The sequence below is a fragment of the Argentina silus genome (genome assembly GCF_951799395.1).
Source record: "Argentina silus genome assembly, chromosome: 14".
Classification (NCBI taxonomy): Eukaryota; Metazoa; Chordata; class Actinopteri; order Argentiniformes; family Argentinidae; genus Argentina; species Argentina silus.
In genome coordinates, this window is record NC_139668.1 from 9,454,697 (window position 1) to 9,473,381 (window position 18,685).

Here is an 18,685-nt window from a genome sequence, read left to right on the forward strand (position 1 = left end):
CAAAGCAACCCCCCCACCCCACCCCTAGTCTCCATCTCCAACAGACTCCATCTCCAAACATTGCGAATAACAGCATGCCCCCCCCCCAATCTTACTGATAGGGCATACATACATACATACATCCATACATACATAAATACATACACACACACACACACACACACACATACAGTAGCAACATAGCATAGCTGTGCTCGGCTCAGCAAGGCATCTATTAGCCCTAACGAGCATACAGCCGGGGCAATCAGACAGAGGGACATCTACACGGATAAACAGGCTCTAAATCAGAGCGCTGCCGCTGCATTGTCTGGTATAAGTAGATCTGTAATAGGAGCCGGCGGAGCAGTGTGTGTGTGCGCCTGAGGGCTCGTAAACAGATTGTGATTTGTAGCAGGGGGAGAGAGAGAGAGAGAGAGAGAGATGGAATGAGGGTGGTAGAAGGAGAGATGGAGAGCAGGAAGGACAGGGCAAGAAATGGAAGGGAGAAATGGAGTGTGTGAAAGATGCATGCACATGGATGAGGAGACTGTAAGAGAAAGGAAACGAGACAGAGAAAGGAGGGAGGGAGGGGGGAGTATACTGCTTGTGCATATGGATTGGTGGAGGGAGGCTTTGGTGCCATGAATAACCCATAATCAATATTTAATAATGCATCAGTCACATGTTTGGGAGCAATCCCCCCCCACTATCCCATGAGGAGGAGGTTAAGAAAAGGAGGTTAAAAAAAAAAAGAGTAGTGAAGCTCTCCCTCTACCGCTCTCTTTTCTCACTCCCCCTTTCATCTCCTGGCTTTTTATTCATACAGCGGACTGAGATGGAGAGATGCATTTATTTCTTCTTTTCTTCTTTTTTTTTTTTTTTCCCTTCTCTTTTGAGCAAGTTGTATGTCAGACCCATTCAGAAAAAAACCCTGTCCTGCTCTGTTGTCAGAATTAATTTATCTGTTTTTCTTCAGAGAAATGCGTGCGAGTGCAATTGAGGAGACTGCTTTATTTACATAAGAACCATGACAAGCGTTCTTAATCTAAGCTCTTTGGAAAATGCCTGTGTTTTTCCCCAGCCAATCCTTCTGTGATGCAGGTAGCTATCCGTTGTGTAAGAGCTAGCTACTTTTAGAGAGGGCATTCTGTGCTGTAGACCGACTGTGTACACCCAGGACTGCACGTTTGCCTTTTGTTTGGGTGTGCTGGGGCACACTCTTGTGTTATCAGTTTCATCTTTAAACCTGCGGTAAGCGTTGACGTCATAGATTGACCAAACAGAGATCAGAGAGCAGATATGGACATTTCTCTGTCTCGTGTCTTTTGTTGGAGACTGCACATATAGGCCAGTTGTCCAAAATGACTTGACTTGTTCTCCTCGTCATCCTCTGAACCTGGGCTACATCCCAATAGTTGGAAGTGGATTCCTCTCCTCTCCTCCTCTCCTTTCCTCCATCTGCATTCTGCACTGACATGAAAGAACAGGATGGGTCAAAGCAAATGCCTGCCTCACCATGTTGCTGTACTGTGTTCTCAGATCAGTGCAGATGGAGGAGAGGTGGAGAGGAGATATGGAGATATGGAGATACACCCCTGGTAACACAATTGGAGAGAGTGAACAAGTGATCTTAGCAGCTGGCATGCTTAGTTGTGTATACCTGTTGCTCTGCTTGGCTGGAGTGCATTGAGGTGTGCGTGTGCGTGTGTGTCCTTACCCTTACCCCCCTGCCCCACCACTGCTCCTCTGCTCCCATCCATCAGAACTCTGTCATGTGGAACACAACTATAACGTTTCCCTTCCCCTCCACGTCCAACTGCACAGCAACTGTATCTAACCAGGCTTTAACATCAAAGCAGACAACCCCCGGTGTGTGTTGGGGAAGTCATACTGCAGCCACTGAAACAAGTCCATGTCAAAAGGGGGACTCTGTAGTTCAAGTGAACCGGTTTCCTAAACCCCCGGAACCATGGTTGATAAAGCCAGGGCAACATGAATGATGGCTCACCAGTGTGGCTGCTTCACTCTCGACATTTTGGCTCTGGCGCCTTATTTACTCCTTGTAAATACTGTATTTACTCCTTATTTACCCCCCCCCCCATTAAGTTTTCTTCTCTTACACCATTGATTATATGCACTTCAACAGACACACAGATACACTGAAATACAGGCCTATTACAGTGCATTCGGAAAGTATTCAGACCCCTTCACTTTTTCTACATTTTATGATGTTACAGCCTTATTCTAAAATTGATTAAATTCATTTTCCCCCCTCATCAATCTACACACAATACCCCATAATGACAAAGCCGAAACAGGTTTTTAGAAGTGTTTGCTAATTTATTAAAAATAAAAAAACTGATATTACATTTACATAAGTATTCAGACCCTTTACTCAGTACTTTGTTGAAGCACCTTTGGCAGCAATTACAGCCTCAAGTCTGCTACAAGCTTGGCACACCTGTATTAGGGGAGTTTCTCCTATTCTTCTCTGCAGATCCTCTCATGTTCTGTCAGGTTGGATGGGGAGCGTCGGTGCACAGCTATTTTCGGGTCTCTCCAGAGATGTTCGATTGGGTTCAAATCCGGGCTCTGGCTGGGCCACTCAAGGACATTCAGAGACTTGTCCCGAAGCCACTCCTGCGTTGTCTTGGCTGTGTGCTTAGGGTCGTTGTCCTGTTGGAAGGTGAACCTTCGCCCCAATCTGAGGTCCTGAGCACTCTGGAGCAGGTTTTCATCAAGGAAAAAAAATAATTGAATCCATTTTAGAATAAGGCTGTAACATAACAAAATGTAGAAAAATTTAAGGGGTCTGAATACTATCCGAATGCACTGTATACAGACACACACTTTACAAGCTGTAATTGTTAATAGCTTGTATTCCAAACACTTTGCAAGACACTCTATATTAATGAATCGGTGAGTGTTTGCCTACAGGGATTGTCAAACACGTACTTAGAAACATTGATAATCATCAGTGTACTCATAACAAGACGTGGCTTACTGAACCTGGCAAACCACCTGTTTTGAAATATGTTTTACTGCAGCTCGTCTGGTGAAGATTGGCAGATTATATACTCTGAAACCCGAGATAGAGAGGGAGGGAGAGAGAACTAATACTGGAGACTCCTTATTAAACCCTTTCAAATGCTTATACTTTCTACACACTTCTAGATGTTGTAGGTAATCTCGGGCAATCTGTTATATTTAACAACTTGCTGCTCAGGAAGGCCTGAACAGGGGGTCGATTAGTTTCCCTCTGATGGCCTTTAGGGTCCAGTAGGCCTCAGGGGGAAACCTCATCACATTTACACTTCACAGCTGGTACACCCCTCTACTGGCCATGGGAGTTAGGTAACGATGAAGGTACTGCAGAGAGTGAGGAAGAGAGAGTTGTTTCTCCTCTGTCTCTGGTGCCCGTTCCAGGAAATCCAGGAGCTGCAGAATAAACAGCCAGCATGCCTGAGACTGCCCTGTGATGTCACCAGCCGAGAGAGAGGTATGAGGGCAGGAGGGAGGGAGGGAGGGAGGAAAGGAGGGAGGGAGGGAATGGGCAGGGAGGCGAGAGGGGAGGGACACAGCCAGGGGTAAAAGGAGGGAAGCGGGCGAGGGGAGGGACACAGAGTGAGGGAGAGGGAAGACAAGAGGGCAGACACTTTGAAAAGGAGCGCACAATTGCTACTCTACAGCTGAATAGATACAATACGGCACACAGTATTCCTTCGATTGTATCTCGTACAAAGAAAGGAGCAAGGAAAGGAGGAGGAACGTGTGAAGAGAAGCAAGGGGAGGTTAGGAAAAGAGAAGTCTGGAGAGAAGAAGGGAGGCGAGGAGAGGCAGAACCAGTGCACTGATGGGTAGGTACAATAACAGGACCAGTTGGAGCCTTGTCATGGCTTCCCTATGGAGCCATACCAGTAGTTCTCAGTGTTCACGAGGAGGAGATGATCTCTGTTTCTATGTATCACTCTCTAAACCGGTACTAGAATGCAGAGGGATGCTTGTCTCTGAAGCTGGTGTTGGTGTGCTTGCATGTGCCGGAAGGTGTGTTAGAATGCACAAGTGATTTGAGGTCAAGTGATTTTGAAATTCCAATTCAATAATTTAAAAAAAAAAAAGAAAAAAAAAAAAAAGAAAGAAAAAAAAAAAGAAAAAAAAAAAGGCTTTTATTTTTCGATGAATAAACAATTAATGGCCCTCTTTAAATTCTTAATTGACAGAATTGTAGCAGAGCTTGTGTGTGTGTGTTTGTTTGTGCATGAGTGTGTGTGTGTGTGTGTGTGTGTGTGTGTGTGTGTGTGTGTGTGTGAGACGAGTGCTCTGGATGATAGGGGAGGGTTTCAGACAGGAGAGAAAAGTGTGTCTTTATTGTTTGTACACAATATATTAATAGATAACCAATGTATAGCTTTAAAATATTTCAATGTCATGGACTGTTAGTCCTTGCTGTCAGAGCTTTATTAAATTTGAGTGTGGTCACATTTCCCCTAGGCTCTCTCAACTTGATACCAAACAAGTAGCAGGCCAGCCATTTGGCTGAAAAACCAATATAGTATTCCACCTTTTAACTGTTGAACTGTTTTTGAATGAAGCTGGACTTTTGAAGCTGTTTTCAATTTGAGTTTTTCAGTGTTCATTTTTGAGTGAATTGTTTTAATTGCCACACAGGTCACACGGTGGTTTGGGATCATAATAATACACTTTAATTAAAATGATGTTGACCTCTGCCTTTGCCAAACATCCTCCCCTCTGTGTACAAGATAAGACACAACAGAGCATGTGTGGGAGTGGGCTAGTCAACCTGTACTCTCATAGGTGTGTGTGTGTCTGTGTGTGTCTGCGTGTGCGCGCTCGCGTGTGCGAGTGCTCTGCTTATGAAAACAGGAGAAATACTTTGCTGTCAAGTCAACGCTGTTTCTTCCAAAAGAAACACACTTGAAATGTGCCACACATTAATAAGCCCCCTCACAGGTTTTTGGGTTGAAGAAAATTGTGTAAGGTACTAACTGGCGTAGCCCTAGTGTTAATTTGACTGTGGATAACACTCCCTGCGTGTATGTGTGTGCGTGCATACGCTTGCGTGTGTGTGACTTTGTGCATGTGTGTACAGTATGACTGTGTACGTGCATGGCAACAAGCGAGTGTTTACCTCGTGATTAAGACAAAGTTCCCTCGCAAACATGTCTGGCTTTCCGGAGCTGTTGGTAAACATGTAGATAAATAATTGGCCCGAATAGCTAATATTTATTCAGATTTGATGAGAGGAAGCCGTCTGATTGGAGGGCTTCCTGCCTGTTCAGTAACGTGTGGGTGGTTGACTAGGCCAACCAGAGTTTCTCTGTCGCGGGTCAATGCAGTCTTTGTATGAGGTGCCGTGCTCTGTGTTTGACTTATGTTATTTATCAAGGATATCAAGGCTTTCAATATGCTGATAAGGTGTGTGTGTGTGCGTGTGTGTGTGCCTGCGTGCACGTGGTGCCAGTGCAGAAATCAAGGTACCGGTCCTCTGTATCAAGTCAGCACAGAGCCACCTGCACCGTTAATGGGCTAACGCTGATTCATGCTCTCCCCCATCTCTCCCCCTGACTCCCCTCCCTCTCTAGTGGACATCAACTCGGCGCTGCCCCTGCGTCTCCCCCCGGCTGCCATCCCTATGGACCTACGCATGGACCACCACCACCAGCAGCACCTCCAGCAGCAGCAGCAGCAGCTGTCCCTGTCCCCGTCCAGCCAGGTCTCCCCCCAGGCCACGGCCAGGGAGCAGCAGCTGCAGCAGGAGCTGCTGACCCTCAAGCAGAAGCAGCAGATCCAGAGGCAGATCCTCATCGCTGAGTTCCAGAGGCAACACGAGCAGCTCTCGCGCCAGCACGAAGCCCAGCTCCAGGAGCACGTACAGGTGTGTGTGTGTGTGTGTGTGTGTGTGTGTGTGTGTGTGTGTGTGTGTGTGTGTGTGTTCAGGAGCACATTTAGGTATGCATTTCATCAGGTCACATACTAGTACAATACAAAAGCATCTCAAGGTGTGTGTGTGATTCATCATACATTTCATATGGACTGACTTCTCAGTGCTGCAAACTAAATCTACTCTACTACTCTTGATCTTGGGTCAGTGTTTGGGGCTAAATATGCGCCACAGTCTATGAATTGAAGTCCTAAAAGCTGACTCTGGTACAGTTCTCAATGGTGTCAGGGGCAGCACAAGGGCCTCTTTGGCCTGCTGGAGGACCACTTAGGTGGCAGAGAGTGACGCAAAGCCCAGCCAGGGAGGCCCAGCCTCAATCAGCTCCATTCAGAGCCTGCGCACACACACACAACTACACTTAAACACACACACACACACACACACACAACACACACGCCTTACTCACACACCATGACCTACTGTACAGGACACACACATCCCTCATAACACCACGACCCGCTGTATACACACACACACACACACACACACAAACACATCCCTGGCACACACACACACACCAAAAGCTGTAGCACACACATCTGCCTATTCGTAAGACATGTAAGAATGAGAGGGAGAGGGAGTCAGAGTCAGAGATATATCAGAAGGTTGAGAAAGAGAGGGAGAGAAGGAGATGGACAGAAGAAAGGAGAAGGGGAAATACTGCACATCCTTGTCACTTGCGCTCTCTCTCTCTCGTTCTCTCTCTTTTACCCTCTTTCACTCGTTCATTCCTTTTCTCTCTCTCTCTCTCTCTCTGTGTACCTGTAGTCTGTCTCGTGGGGGTTTGAGGGCTCCTTTCACAATTAACACCGACAGGCTGGAGTCCAAACCTTAAAGCATCCGTCTTTTCCTATGTCCTTGACGGGAAGGGAACAGAGCAGTGTTTTCCATTTGGAACTAGGCCAAAGGACTTGCCGTGCCTGCCCGCTGCCCTTCTCTCACACACCCTATTCACCCTCCATTCGCCCTCAACCCACTAATGTATTCACAAACAGGTAGAGAAGTGAATTTTTCCCCTTCACAGTAAAGTGTAGTGCAACACGGTAAACATGGTCTTCATCCTCCCTATCAGGCGGTTATTTAAAGCACACAGGAAAGAAACCTCCCAGAGGAAAATAACAAACATTAAGGGGAAAAAGGAAAAGTTATGTCCAATCGAATTAATCCAATATTGGCACATGGCGCTCCGCTGAGGAGGTTAGCAAAATTAGCGTGCTGGATGTGAGGTGTGTGTGTGTGTGTGTGTGTGTGTGTAGCAGACCCAATTATGCATACAGAGAAGGGGGCTATTAGTCTATTGACTTTAGTGGTCTAGTTTCTGTAAACATGTCATGACTCTTGTGCCCGGTGGATGAATATGTACAGTGGTGATTGGGCTTGGGGATGAGATTAAATAGATGTCTTTTGATGGGGATGGCGTGAGTGGGCTATGCTGTAGTGTAAATAGGGCCTGAGGTGAACCTGTTGGGGTTGCTCAAATTTTGCAACAATTTACTATGGTTAGGTGTAGGGTTGGGGTTGGAGTTAGGGAAAGGGAAGGGATTAGTTGCTAGTTAGTTGAATATCGCCTTGGAACATTGTGTTGTGTTTCCCTTCCCATCCTCCAGCACCAGCAGGACCTCCTGGCCCTGAAGCATCAGCAGGAGCTGCTGGAGCACCAGAGGAAGATGGAGAACCACCGTCTGGAGCAGGAGCTGGAGAAACAGCAGAGAGAGCAGAAACTGCTGCTCCTGAAGAACAAGGAGAGGGGGCAGGAGAGTGAGTAGCTAATGCTATCATTATCCATCATTATCCGTGTTTTTTTGATAGGGCACAAATCAACACAAGTCTATGCCAAGTAGAGCTTCTGGATGTTCTATTTTTGTGAGAGAACATAATTTTGTTGATTTTTGTTTTTTTGTAACTCCGGGAAGTAATTGGCTCGTACACATTTTGAACGTTCAGCAGCACTTTGAGTCTGGCATCAGAGACGATGGGAGTTAAACTGAATATCAAGCTGAAACTACAGCTCCTTGAAGTGGCAATCTGGGATTCAAACAACAACAAAGCAATCTCCCCGCCACTTTCTTTTTGGTAAACAGCTGAGGGATGGAGCTGGCGAAAATGTACCCACTCTCAAATTCATAGACGGAGCTATGAGTTTCTAACACTGGTATTATGCTGTTATTGTCCTCGGTGATGGGGCAGTGGGAGCTGTGTGTGTCCAATGGTATCTCTTACAGACTCACTCCGCTCCCCTCTAACAAAGGCAAGCTGGCACTTACTGTAATTTGGTATTTTCATCTACATTTGGTTGAACCTGTGTGATTATCACAGTAAATTACCCTTTCTTGGGTAAAAGCGAAGCTATTACCTGTAGCCTGCTGCATCTCTCTCAACACTTCTCCACAGACACGTAGCAACAGCAGCCCCTGTGACTTGTTATGCATGTGACGTGCATGTTAACACTTGGAAAAGGGAGGAAAAAAAGGTGCAACAAGGAAAAAAGACTTGAGATGTTGTCAGAACACACACTTTCTTAATTGACATCCGAATGTTCACACATCCGTCTACTGTCTGTCGATGCAGTTACCTGTTATTATTTTACCACAGAAGTTGTCCCAATCTAACATTTGTGGAACCAGGAGTGACTTCTACTGGCCTAAGGTTGAATTTAGATGGGGACAGGAGAGTTGACAGTGTTATGCTCAGGGGGGTCGCGTGCCAGGGGCTTGTGTCTGTAATGATGGTGTCCCCCCCCTCCCAGGTGCGGTTGCCAGTTCAGAGGTCAAGATGCGACTGCAGGAGTTTGTGCTGAACAAGAAGAAAGCCCTCGCCCAGAGGAGCCTCAACCAGGGGGGGCTCCCCAACGATGCCCACTACTGGTACGGGTGAGTACTGTACACCACAACAGGCAGACTGACTACCTATTGGTTAATTTCTGGTTTTTGTTATAATGAACCGGGCGGGAAGTCGTCATTTATCGGTTATGATCACTGTATGTTTAACCAGATAATGTGAATAAAGCACATAACCATATCCTTAGTATCCTACACTACATTGCTTGTGCTTCATAGCCAACATCGTAAAACCTTGAATTAACACATTGGATGTTAAATTTACTCAGCCTAAATTTGTGCTAATTCAATATTTCTCAATAAGTCATGGATTGTACGGTGTACTACAGTATGTAATCAGGGGACAGTTTGAAGCGTGACCGTTTTCCACATCTTTTCTACTCAAGCCTATTTGTGGCACTCTTGGTGGCTTGTCACGTACTGTATGGCCCTGGTCTTTCAGTGAGGTGTCTTCCTCCTGCTCCTCTCCTGCCAGCTGTATGCTGAGTGGGTGTGTGTGAGAGCAGCCCCTTAGGGCGGAGATGAAAGATCAAGCACACACACACATGCACACTTTCTCACACACACACACACACACACACACACACACACACACACACACACACACACACTCGCTCATACACACACTCAAGCAGGATATTTCGGTGTGTTGAGAGGAGCTCTCATGCTGAACCCTCAGCCTTGAGTGTTTATTATAGAGCCTGTGTGTGTGTGTGTGTGTGTGTGTGTGTGTGTGTGTGTGTGTGTGTGTGTGTGTGTGCGCGTGCGTGTGTGTTTGTTTTTTGTCTCTCATCTCCGGCCTGAGGACTGCTCTCTCTCTTTCACACACGCTGTGTATGTTCAATATTAGGCAAGGGTAATATGAGTGGTACCCTGCAGAGGCTTGTGTCTGTTTCTCTGTTGTCAACACTTTAGGTTTAACACACTGCTATCCTTTCCTTATCAGTCCTAGGGGGTATGATCAAGGGTTGTTCTGTAGACACAGCCATTGCGTTTTAAAATACCAGAATGAAATTGCGCGCGCACACACACACACGCAGGATATTTGGCCGTGTTGAGAGGAGATCTCATGCTGGAGCCTTGAGTGTTTATTATAGATCCATGGAGCCCATGTCCTGGTAGGGACGGCGCAATAGTGAACACACAACAGAATCTTCTCCACAGAGGGCTTTCTTTCTGTTCCTCCCTCCCTCCCTCCCTCCCTCCCCATGTCCAGTCCCTCAGCACTTTAAAGCTCTTAATGGCCCTTCAGACTAGGAGAGAGGGGGGGGGATACACACCACAGAGTGTGTCCACTAGACCAGAACATGGGTTTGGACCTGTGCCAGCGCACAGCTTTTACCTCAGCTAACTACCAAACAGTCTGGCTCTGTAGGCGACACACTCATCTCCAGAACCTGTAAAACTGACCTCCACCGTGGTTCTTGTTCCTGTAGGAAAACTCAGCACAGCTCTCTGGACCAGAGCTCCCCTCCGCAGACGGGCATGTCGGCCTACAACCACGCCGTCCTGGGCATGTACAACCCCCGAGACGACTTCCCCCTCCGCAAGACAGGTACAAGACTCTCTCCCTTTCTTAACATGGCTGTACTGTATCCTGCGCATGGCATTGATACCATCTTGGTTAGTGTCCATAGTCTGTCTGTCTTGTCTGTCTGTCTTTTCTGTCCGACTTGTCTGTCCTGTCCTATCATGTCTGTCTCTCTGTCTGTCTGTCTGTGGGTTGGTTCACCAGAGACATGATGGCTGCCTGTGTACAGTATGTTTACATGTTGGCCCTGCCACAGTTCTTTCCTCTGAACGTTATGCAGGTTCATGCCTAGTTTCATTTAGATAGCATTAGGGCACCTCACCATTAATCATGCCCAATCAGGCTGTCAGAGGCTCCCGCAGGAGTGTGTGTGTACTGTGTGTGTGCGTGCGTAGGTGTCTGTCAGGTGGATGAGGAGTTAAGTTCAGTAGTTACAACTGACTGGAAGAAGCAACAAGTAGCTTCTATGTCTTATTTGTTGGGCCAAGAGTTTTTCCTGATCAAGAAAGGTTATAACTAGGACCCAGAGTTTTTCCTTGGCAGGTCACATGGTCATTGTCAGGAAAACCACCTGACCTTAAAGAGATGCTACAGGATATGTTGTATATTTTCAGTCAAATTAGTGCTTATGAGCCAAAAACGAGTCCTTTTATCTGATTGGACAGAGAGAGGCACATCTCCCCAATTCCATGAGCAAATCTTGTTTTGCAGAAGTTTGTTGGACATAAATTGAGGACTGTGTGGTCTTATGAGATAAGAAATCGATTATATCGAACATCATATTGTGAACAATACAGACAACACTTAAGCCCTAATTGTAGGTAAAGAATTTATGACAAAAATGCTGTAGCATCTCTTTAAATAAGGCTGTCTGAAAGAACTACAGTACCCATCGATGGTGCTACAGCCCTCATCTTAAGTAACCAAAAGGTACCAACCATCTATGGTAATGCTATCATGTACAGTAACACCAAAAGCAGATCTGTGAACTACAAGTTTTTGCGGCACAACATACAGTAAATACCATATTTAAGAGCCCCCTTTTTTTAATTGCCCAATATTTTCAGCATATTCGAAATGGATCATCCTCAAAGTGAGTTCCCCCCCCGCCCCCCGCTCGAATGTACAGTAAAAAACAAACAAAAAAAAAGGAGGCCAGTTTTAAAGCCTTGGCAGTTTTTCTCCGAGGTTCTCCAGTACAGTAGACAGTGTGTGAACCACGGTCGGGGCGGTTGAGCCGTGAAGCGGCGGTCTTCTTACAGTATAATTATTCACTTAGCGGGCAGGCCGGTATGAACAGAGCCCTGCCATGTTGACTCAAGCCCCAAGGCTGCAGATAGACCACAGTTGACACTGGCCACTGCAACCACATTCCACTAGACGGAGGAGGAGGGGGGGGAGAGGAGGAGGAGGAGGAGGAGGAGGAGGACGAGGACGAGGACGGAGGGGGGTAAAGAGAGGAGAGGGAAAGGAGGAGGATGGAGGGAGGTAAAGAGAGGAGAGGGAAAGGAGGAGGAGGAGGGGAGGGGGACCAGAAGGAGGGGGGAGGGGGTAAAGAGAGGAGAAGGAAAGCAGGAGATGAGAAGAGGAAGGAATGAGAGAGTTGGAGAGGGAAAGTAAGAGAGGGCAGAGGGATATGTGAGGAGAAAAGGAGAGGAGAGAATGAAAGCCCTGTGCCCTCAGATCGATCGATAGATCTACAGTTGAACCACTGCCCACTGCCACCACATCCACTACACTGGGCTGAGGAGTGGGGAAGTTAAACAAGCTACAGAACATCTCCCCAGTGTGAGTGAACCTTTTGGAGGTTTTGAGGAGATTCTCTGAGATGTTTTCCCTCAGTGATGACGCCCTCTGTGGGGTTTACTTATGGTAATGGCAGCTTGGCCTCCGGTTAGAAGACCCCTTATTTCATCGCTTGTCCATAAAGTAGAAGGCTGGCATCCAAAGCTCCCAGCAACTGTGAAAGGAACCAACAGCGCTCTCTTGTCCCCCCCCCCCCCCACACACTCTCTCTCTCTCTACACACACATACACACACATACATATACATACATACATACACACACACACACACACACACACACACACACACACACACACACACACACACACACACACACACACACTCCTGCGGGAGCCCCAAGTGAGAGAAAAAGTGACTGGCTAGATAAAGGACAAGTGAGATGATGTAGACTCTATCTAACCTAATCCAGTTATCCCAGGTTGCTGGGATATGGAATTCTGTGCTGCTCCCCCTGCTTTGAGAAGGCATGTTTGTATCAATATGCAATTTACAAGTTTTCTTTTTTGACTCTGACACTGACAAGAACCTTGCCCGAAGAACTGATTAAAACAACATGACCCTGGCCTATGTTTCTGCCTCTCGCTCCCTTCTACTCTTTCTCTCTCTCTCTCTCTCCCTCTCTCCCTCCCTCCCTCCATTCAAATGGATTTTTCTCACCGGGGGGAGAGGTCTTCTAATGTATCTCTCCATGGTTGTATCAATGAACACAGAGCCTACTGTGAAGTAGCACACGGACCCCATCTATTCAGATGTCACGGAGCCCACTGCACATGGCTACACTGTACACCACATCTATAGCAACCCTGCATGTGGTTAAATACCTTATGTCTGTAGTCGTTAGTAAAGTGTTGATGTTAATCCGGCTTATCTAGAGCACTGCTTACCACGGCTTTACGGGTTGATGACCGTATACGGTTCTGACGGGCGGTTCCGCCGGCGAATGCATGGGTATATAGAATAGTTAGATTGTATCAGGATAGATGAACCCCCCCCCCCCCCCCCATTCGTTTCGGTCTCATGCGAGGCCCACTTAACAGGACCAGACAATACCATCGATAGTGTTTCTAAAATGTTTACGTTGGCCTAAAGAAGGGAGGTACTCTCTGTGTCGGCAATGTTGAATCATCATCATCATCATCAGCAATGGAAGCTGCCAAGATTATTTTTTGTGGTTTTCTAATTTTAGACAGGGGAGGGAGAGAAAGCAGTAGACAGAATGAGAGAATGTGAGATTTGACTGAATGGACAGACAAAGAGACTCATTGGTGTCATTGGTTTACGGCTCCCTGAAATTTGAGCTACTTTGCTCCCACTCCCACTCCCACTCTCACTTCTAGTCCCCGTACGATACGTTGGCTGGTACATCAAGCTACACCTCCCAGAAACAATGTCTCCTTCTCGGTTGCATTTTTTTTTGGAAAACCCAAGAGGAGGGAAATCAAAGTGAAATCACCCAGTCAGTGCAGCCCCTCTTGAATGATTTTTGCCCATGAACCCTTTGCACCTGGTGGCTGATTATACTGGTAAGGACTGAGAAGAAGGCGCAGATATAATCCACTGTTCTTCTTCTTTGAATGTGACTTGGGAAGTATAAAATGCCTTAAAAAAAGCAAGTCTCTACTACAACGTTGTTATGTGATATGCCAGTCCCCTCAGTATGTGGCACTGACAGAGCTCCTAGAGAGCTGTCCTACTGGTGGCTACGCGAGGCGAACCCAGGAGATATTGGAACAGTGAAAGCTCACACTGTTGGTGTGAACATGACAGGCTGGCTGGTGGCTGCTGTCACACCTGTCAGTGGCGGTTAACAGCTCCATCTCTTGATCTGCCAGGGCCTGACAACTAGCCTTCCCACACTGCCTCTCCATCTCCCCCTCATAACCTGGTCCTAAAACTGTGGTACTTCACTGGGTTTTTGGACATTTGGAAGTCTGTGTCTGTGTGTGTCTCGATGTCAGTTAACCACAGCTGTATTCTCTCTCTCTCCTCTCTCTCTCTCTCTCTCTCTCTATTTCTCTCTCTCCCCTCTCTCTCTCTCTCTCTCTATTTCTCTCTCTCCCTCTCTCTCTCCGGTAGCATCGGAGCCCAACCTGAAGCTGCGCTCGCGGCTGAAGCAGAAGGTGAGCGAGCGGCGGAGCAGCCCCCTGCTGCGGCGCCGAGACAGCCCCGTCACCACCGCCAAGAAACGCTCGCTCGACATGGCAGGTACCGTACCGTGTCAGTCACCTTCTTCATTTTGAACTTCAAGCAGTCGCCAAGTGATGCAATGGCACCTGGAGTCTGGCGTCTGAAATATGATACGGTGACTGATGACTGTGTGTGTGTTGTGGTGATTGTGTTGTGTAGACTCTGCGTGTAACAGTACCCCGGGATCAGGACCCAGCTCCCCGAACAACAGCTTCAACAATATCCCCAATGAGAACGGCATCACTGTGGCAGTCTCCAACAGCACTGAGGTATACAGACGCACACGCGCACACACACACACACACACACACACAGGGTATTCTGACCAGGGCTCACTGTCTTTGTGTGTGTGTGTGTCCACCAACGTGTGTCCTCCAGGTATCTCTGGCCCAGCGGTTGGGTGGTGGTGATGGGACACCAGTGAGTCAGCTGTCCCTCTACACCTACCCCTCCCTCCCCAACATCACCCTGGGCCTGCCTGCTACCGCCACGGGCACCGCTGCTTCCAACGTAAGAGAGTCAGTCTCTCTCTCTCTCCCCCCCTCCCTCCCTCTCTCTCTGGCTGCGTCTCAGACATCTCCCCTTGGTCTTAGGGATCAGTCAGGATACATTCGCTTGCTCGCTAACTACATTTTCTTAACAGTAACTGTCAGAAAAACCAAGGAATAGCTAGTTAGCTAACAACTAGATTAGCAAGATTGTGACATTTCCTCTCTCTCTCTCTCGCCCTTTTTCTTTTATACCGTTGCTTTGGTTGTTCTTACTCCCATTCCATCATCCACGGTTTTTACGCCACAGAGTATCAGCTCTGCTGCCAAGTTGACAGGTTAAAGTTCAAGGGAACAGTTCTGTGTTGTTGTTCTGTGTGTTGTAGCTCTATACTGACCCCCTCTACCCCCATCTCTCTCTACAGATGACATCGGCACAACAGGACGGGGCTCTACAGCCAGCCCTCTCCCTTAGCCCCCCCTTCCTCCCCAGTGGCCACCTCTCCCCCTACCTGGGCGACGGAGCGGGCACAGGCAGGCACAGCCCACTGATGCAGCACATGGTGCTTCTGGAGCAGACCGCTGCTGCTGCTGCTGCTGCACATGGTGGGGGAATTACAGAGCTAGCTGGTGAATGGAGGAAGAGGGAGAGGGAGAGGGAGGTAGGGTGGGAGGGATCGATGGATTACAAACCAAGAGTAAGACTTATGTCAGGCTAACTCCTGAACAAGAACAGAACGCTAACGTTTTGAACAAAACGTCAAATTTCTTTCTTTTTTTTCCACACACACACAGACACAGGCAGTGTTCCAGTACACTGTGTGCTGTCCTGATAGCCCCCCACCCCCCCCCCCCCCCCCCCCCCACGTCCCCCCAGTCTAGGAGACCCATTGACAGACTCCCATTCATCAGCTCAAACTAACGAGCGTTAATGAGCCACCAATGGAACACACAGGACCAAGTGTGAGAGGAGTGAGTGAGAGGGGGCCATATTGTATTCTTGTACAGCGGTTCCCATTAAGTCACCCAATGGGAATGATGTCTCAGTGCTATTTTCAGACAGTGGGGGTGGGGGGATGGGGGGGGGCGGGGAGGGGGGGGGGGTGCTGGACAGAGAAGTGAATGGTTGGTGACAGAGTCTACATGGTGAATTAGGGCACAAGGAGATTCTGTATCTATTTTTTCTTGTATCTATTTTTTCTATTTCTTATTCAATTGCTAGGCATTTTTTTTACAGAGCTAACTACTGGTTTGTTACATCATACATGGACAGTGTCCTGCATAAGTAATGGGACAGTGGTGCATTTTTTCTTCTTTTGGCTCTACACTCCAAAAGTTGATTTTAAATCAAATGACTATGAGGTTAAAGTAGAGACTCTCAGCTTTTATTTGTTGGTATGCGTGTACATATTGGTTTCACCATTCAGAAATTACAAAAAAAAACAACGTTTTAATGCGCAGTCCCCCTATTTCAGGGTACCCAAAAGTGATGGGACACTTGGCTTGACAGGTGTTTCTGGTTTATTAGATGTGTTCCCGTCATCATTTGTGCAGTCATAAGAAAGCTCTCAATGTCTAGAATTTATTCTAGGCATATGGGTGAATGTGTTCAAGGTCAGACTATGGTATGGCTGCACCTATTCTAGGTGTGTGTGTGTGTGTGTGTGTGTGTGTGTGTGTGTGTGTGTGTGTGTGTGTGTGTTATCATGTACAGTATGAAGTGCCATGTAGCCCTCAACTCATTGCCCTAAGGAGATAAATAAAGTAGTATGTTACGGTCTCCCCAGGTGTGGGTGGCCTCCCCCTCCAGTCTGCGTCCATCCACAAGCTGCAGCGTCAGCACCGTCCCTTGGGGAGGACCCAGTCGGCCCCCCTGCCCCAGAACGCCCAGGCCCTACAGCAGCTGGTGGTCCAACAGCAGCACCAACAGTTCCTGGAGAAACACAAGCAGCAGTTCCAGCAGCAGCAGCTGCACATTAACAAGGTAGGCCTACACACACACACACACGCACACACACACACACGCACACACACACACGTGTGTATACTGTGCATACAAGAATGGGCAGGCAGAGTTTAGCATTTAGATACATTACTTGAATGGAGAAAGGTCTGTGTGTGTGTGTGTGTGTGCGTGCGCGCTCGCCCCGTACATTTGATTTGATTTCCATGTTGCTATGGCAACACAGTGGAAGCTGCTGTCCTAATATGGTCTTTCAGGAACTAGCCAGCTGTGCTCTGTTTGTCTTGCTCCTGTCTTCATACTAACTGGAAGAGAGGTGGGTGGATGAAACGAGGGATCTCCTCTCCTCCCCCCCTTCCTCTTCATCTACTTTTATGCCCTAGGGTGTGAGTACAGGTCTTCAACATTGGGTCACTGTTACTGTAATATTGGCGGAATGTTGAATCCAGTGTTTTCTGAACGTTATTTGAACAGTACTTTTTGTCTCTGAACAGTACTGTGTTACCTTTTAAATGAGGTCAGATAGATTTTTGAAGGGATCAGATAGCAAAACTCACTCAGACTTCAGCTCAGGGAATTGGGTCGGTATTTTCCCTGCCATGTCAACTGTGTTTGGCATTTCACCTGGGTAGATCTGCAGAAATTAAATTTTAGTTCACTATGCTTTGAGTATTACAGGTGTGTGTGCGCGCCTGCGTTCAGCAAAGAAAGAGTGTCTTTGCATGGAAGCAAAAAGCAAAAAGAACACAGTGAAAGTGTGAAAGGCGGAGAGCAGCAGAGATCAGTCAGGAAGGTGCGAGAGAACGAGGGAATGGGGGGAAAAAAGGGAAAAAGAGCAGCTTGTTTGGAGAGGAGGACCAGGGGATGAGGTAGCTGGCGAGGCTTCTGACGTCAATGCTGTCCTCCTGGCACTGAGCCACTGCACCCGAGGGCTGCCAGAACTGGCAATAACACACACACACACACACACACTCTTATGTACACACACACACACACTTACATGCTATGTACAGTATGTATGTTTTATTCACAGACATACAGTATTTACACACGCATAAACCTACATACTGTATACAAACACATGCTGACACACACACACACACACACACACACACACACATACCACACACCACACACCACACATACATACATAGTTCATTGCCAAATGATGTTCCCTCTAGAGACTGGGATGCCTTTCTGAATCACTGGCCTGCCATAATATCCCCCCTTTTTTCTCTCTCCCTTTAACGAGCTTAATTTTGTTATTGAAAAAGAGTTCAAAGAGTGTTCCCTATCTAAAAGCCGCCCATTTAAAGTAAATGAAAGCGTACACACTGGAGACAGGGAGAATGGAGCAGAACAGAGGAATGCAAACTTCTCATTGTGATCCAATTAGCCCTATTCCCAGCAATGAGGTTGTCTCATACTGGGGCAGTTGTACCATTCATGTGTTGTGGTGGGCCTTTCAAGACCAAGAGCTGTGTTTAGAACAGTGTTTGAAATTAGCGTTGTGTCCTGAGTACTCCAACAAAACAAGTACTGTACTTGGGGCATTTTGACACAATTTTAATTTTGGGCCAATTTGGCACAATTTTGATAGAAGAATGTGTTGTATAATCAGAGACAGTTCCTTTCCATCTCCAAAGAATGACTCCATTGGCCAGTTTAGGTGTCTGTCAACGAATATGTGTGCGATTGGATTCTACGCGCATGAACCGTGCGTGAAATAACTGGAAGGAACAATTTGTGAGGAGAAATAGTGACCGGCGCAAGTTTGACCGACTCCACCAAATGCTCTGGATGGACGAAAGCAATATGTTGAAAATACATAGCATATTGCGTAGCATTGGGCTACATATAGCTTACACCTATCCCAGTCCTATCCTAGTGGTCTAAATTGGTGAGAACTTATTCTGGTCATGTACTGGTAC

At 47.2% G+C, this 18,685-nt stretch overlaps 1 protein-coding gene across 2 annotated transcripts in view; it reads left to right on the top strand.

Annotated features, from left to right (window-relative positions):
* Positions 1-18,685, top strand: part of LOC310815097 (histone deacetylase 4-like) — a gene marked incomplete at its 5' end in the record, with an annotated part of 41,686 nt that overhangs the window by 13,909 nt on the left and 9,092 nt on the right. For both annotated transcript variants that reach the window (XM_083684726.1, XM_083684725.1), the window contains 9 exons: positions 5,583-5,875; positions 7,549-7,699; positions 8,688-8,811; positions 10,215-10,333; positions 14,193-14,321; positions 14,463-14,572; positions 14,682-14,813; positions 15,217-15,397; positions 16,579-16,775. In XM_083684726.1, coding sequence (XP_083540852.1) covers positions 5,583-5,875; positions 7,549-7,699; positions 8,688-8,811; positions 10,215-10,333; positions 14,193-14,321; positions 14,463-14,572; positions 14,682-14,813; positions 15,217-15,397; positions 16,579-16,775 — 1,436 coding nt within the window. The remainder of the gene's footprint in view (positions 1-5,582; positions 5,876-7,548; positions 7,700-8,687; positions 8,812-10,214; positions 10,334-14,192; positions 14,322-14,462; positions 14,573-14,681; positions 14,814-15,216; positions 15,398-16,578; positions 16,776-18,685) is intronic.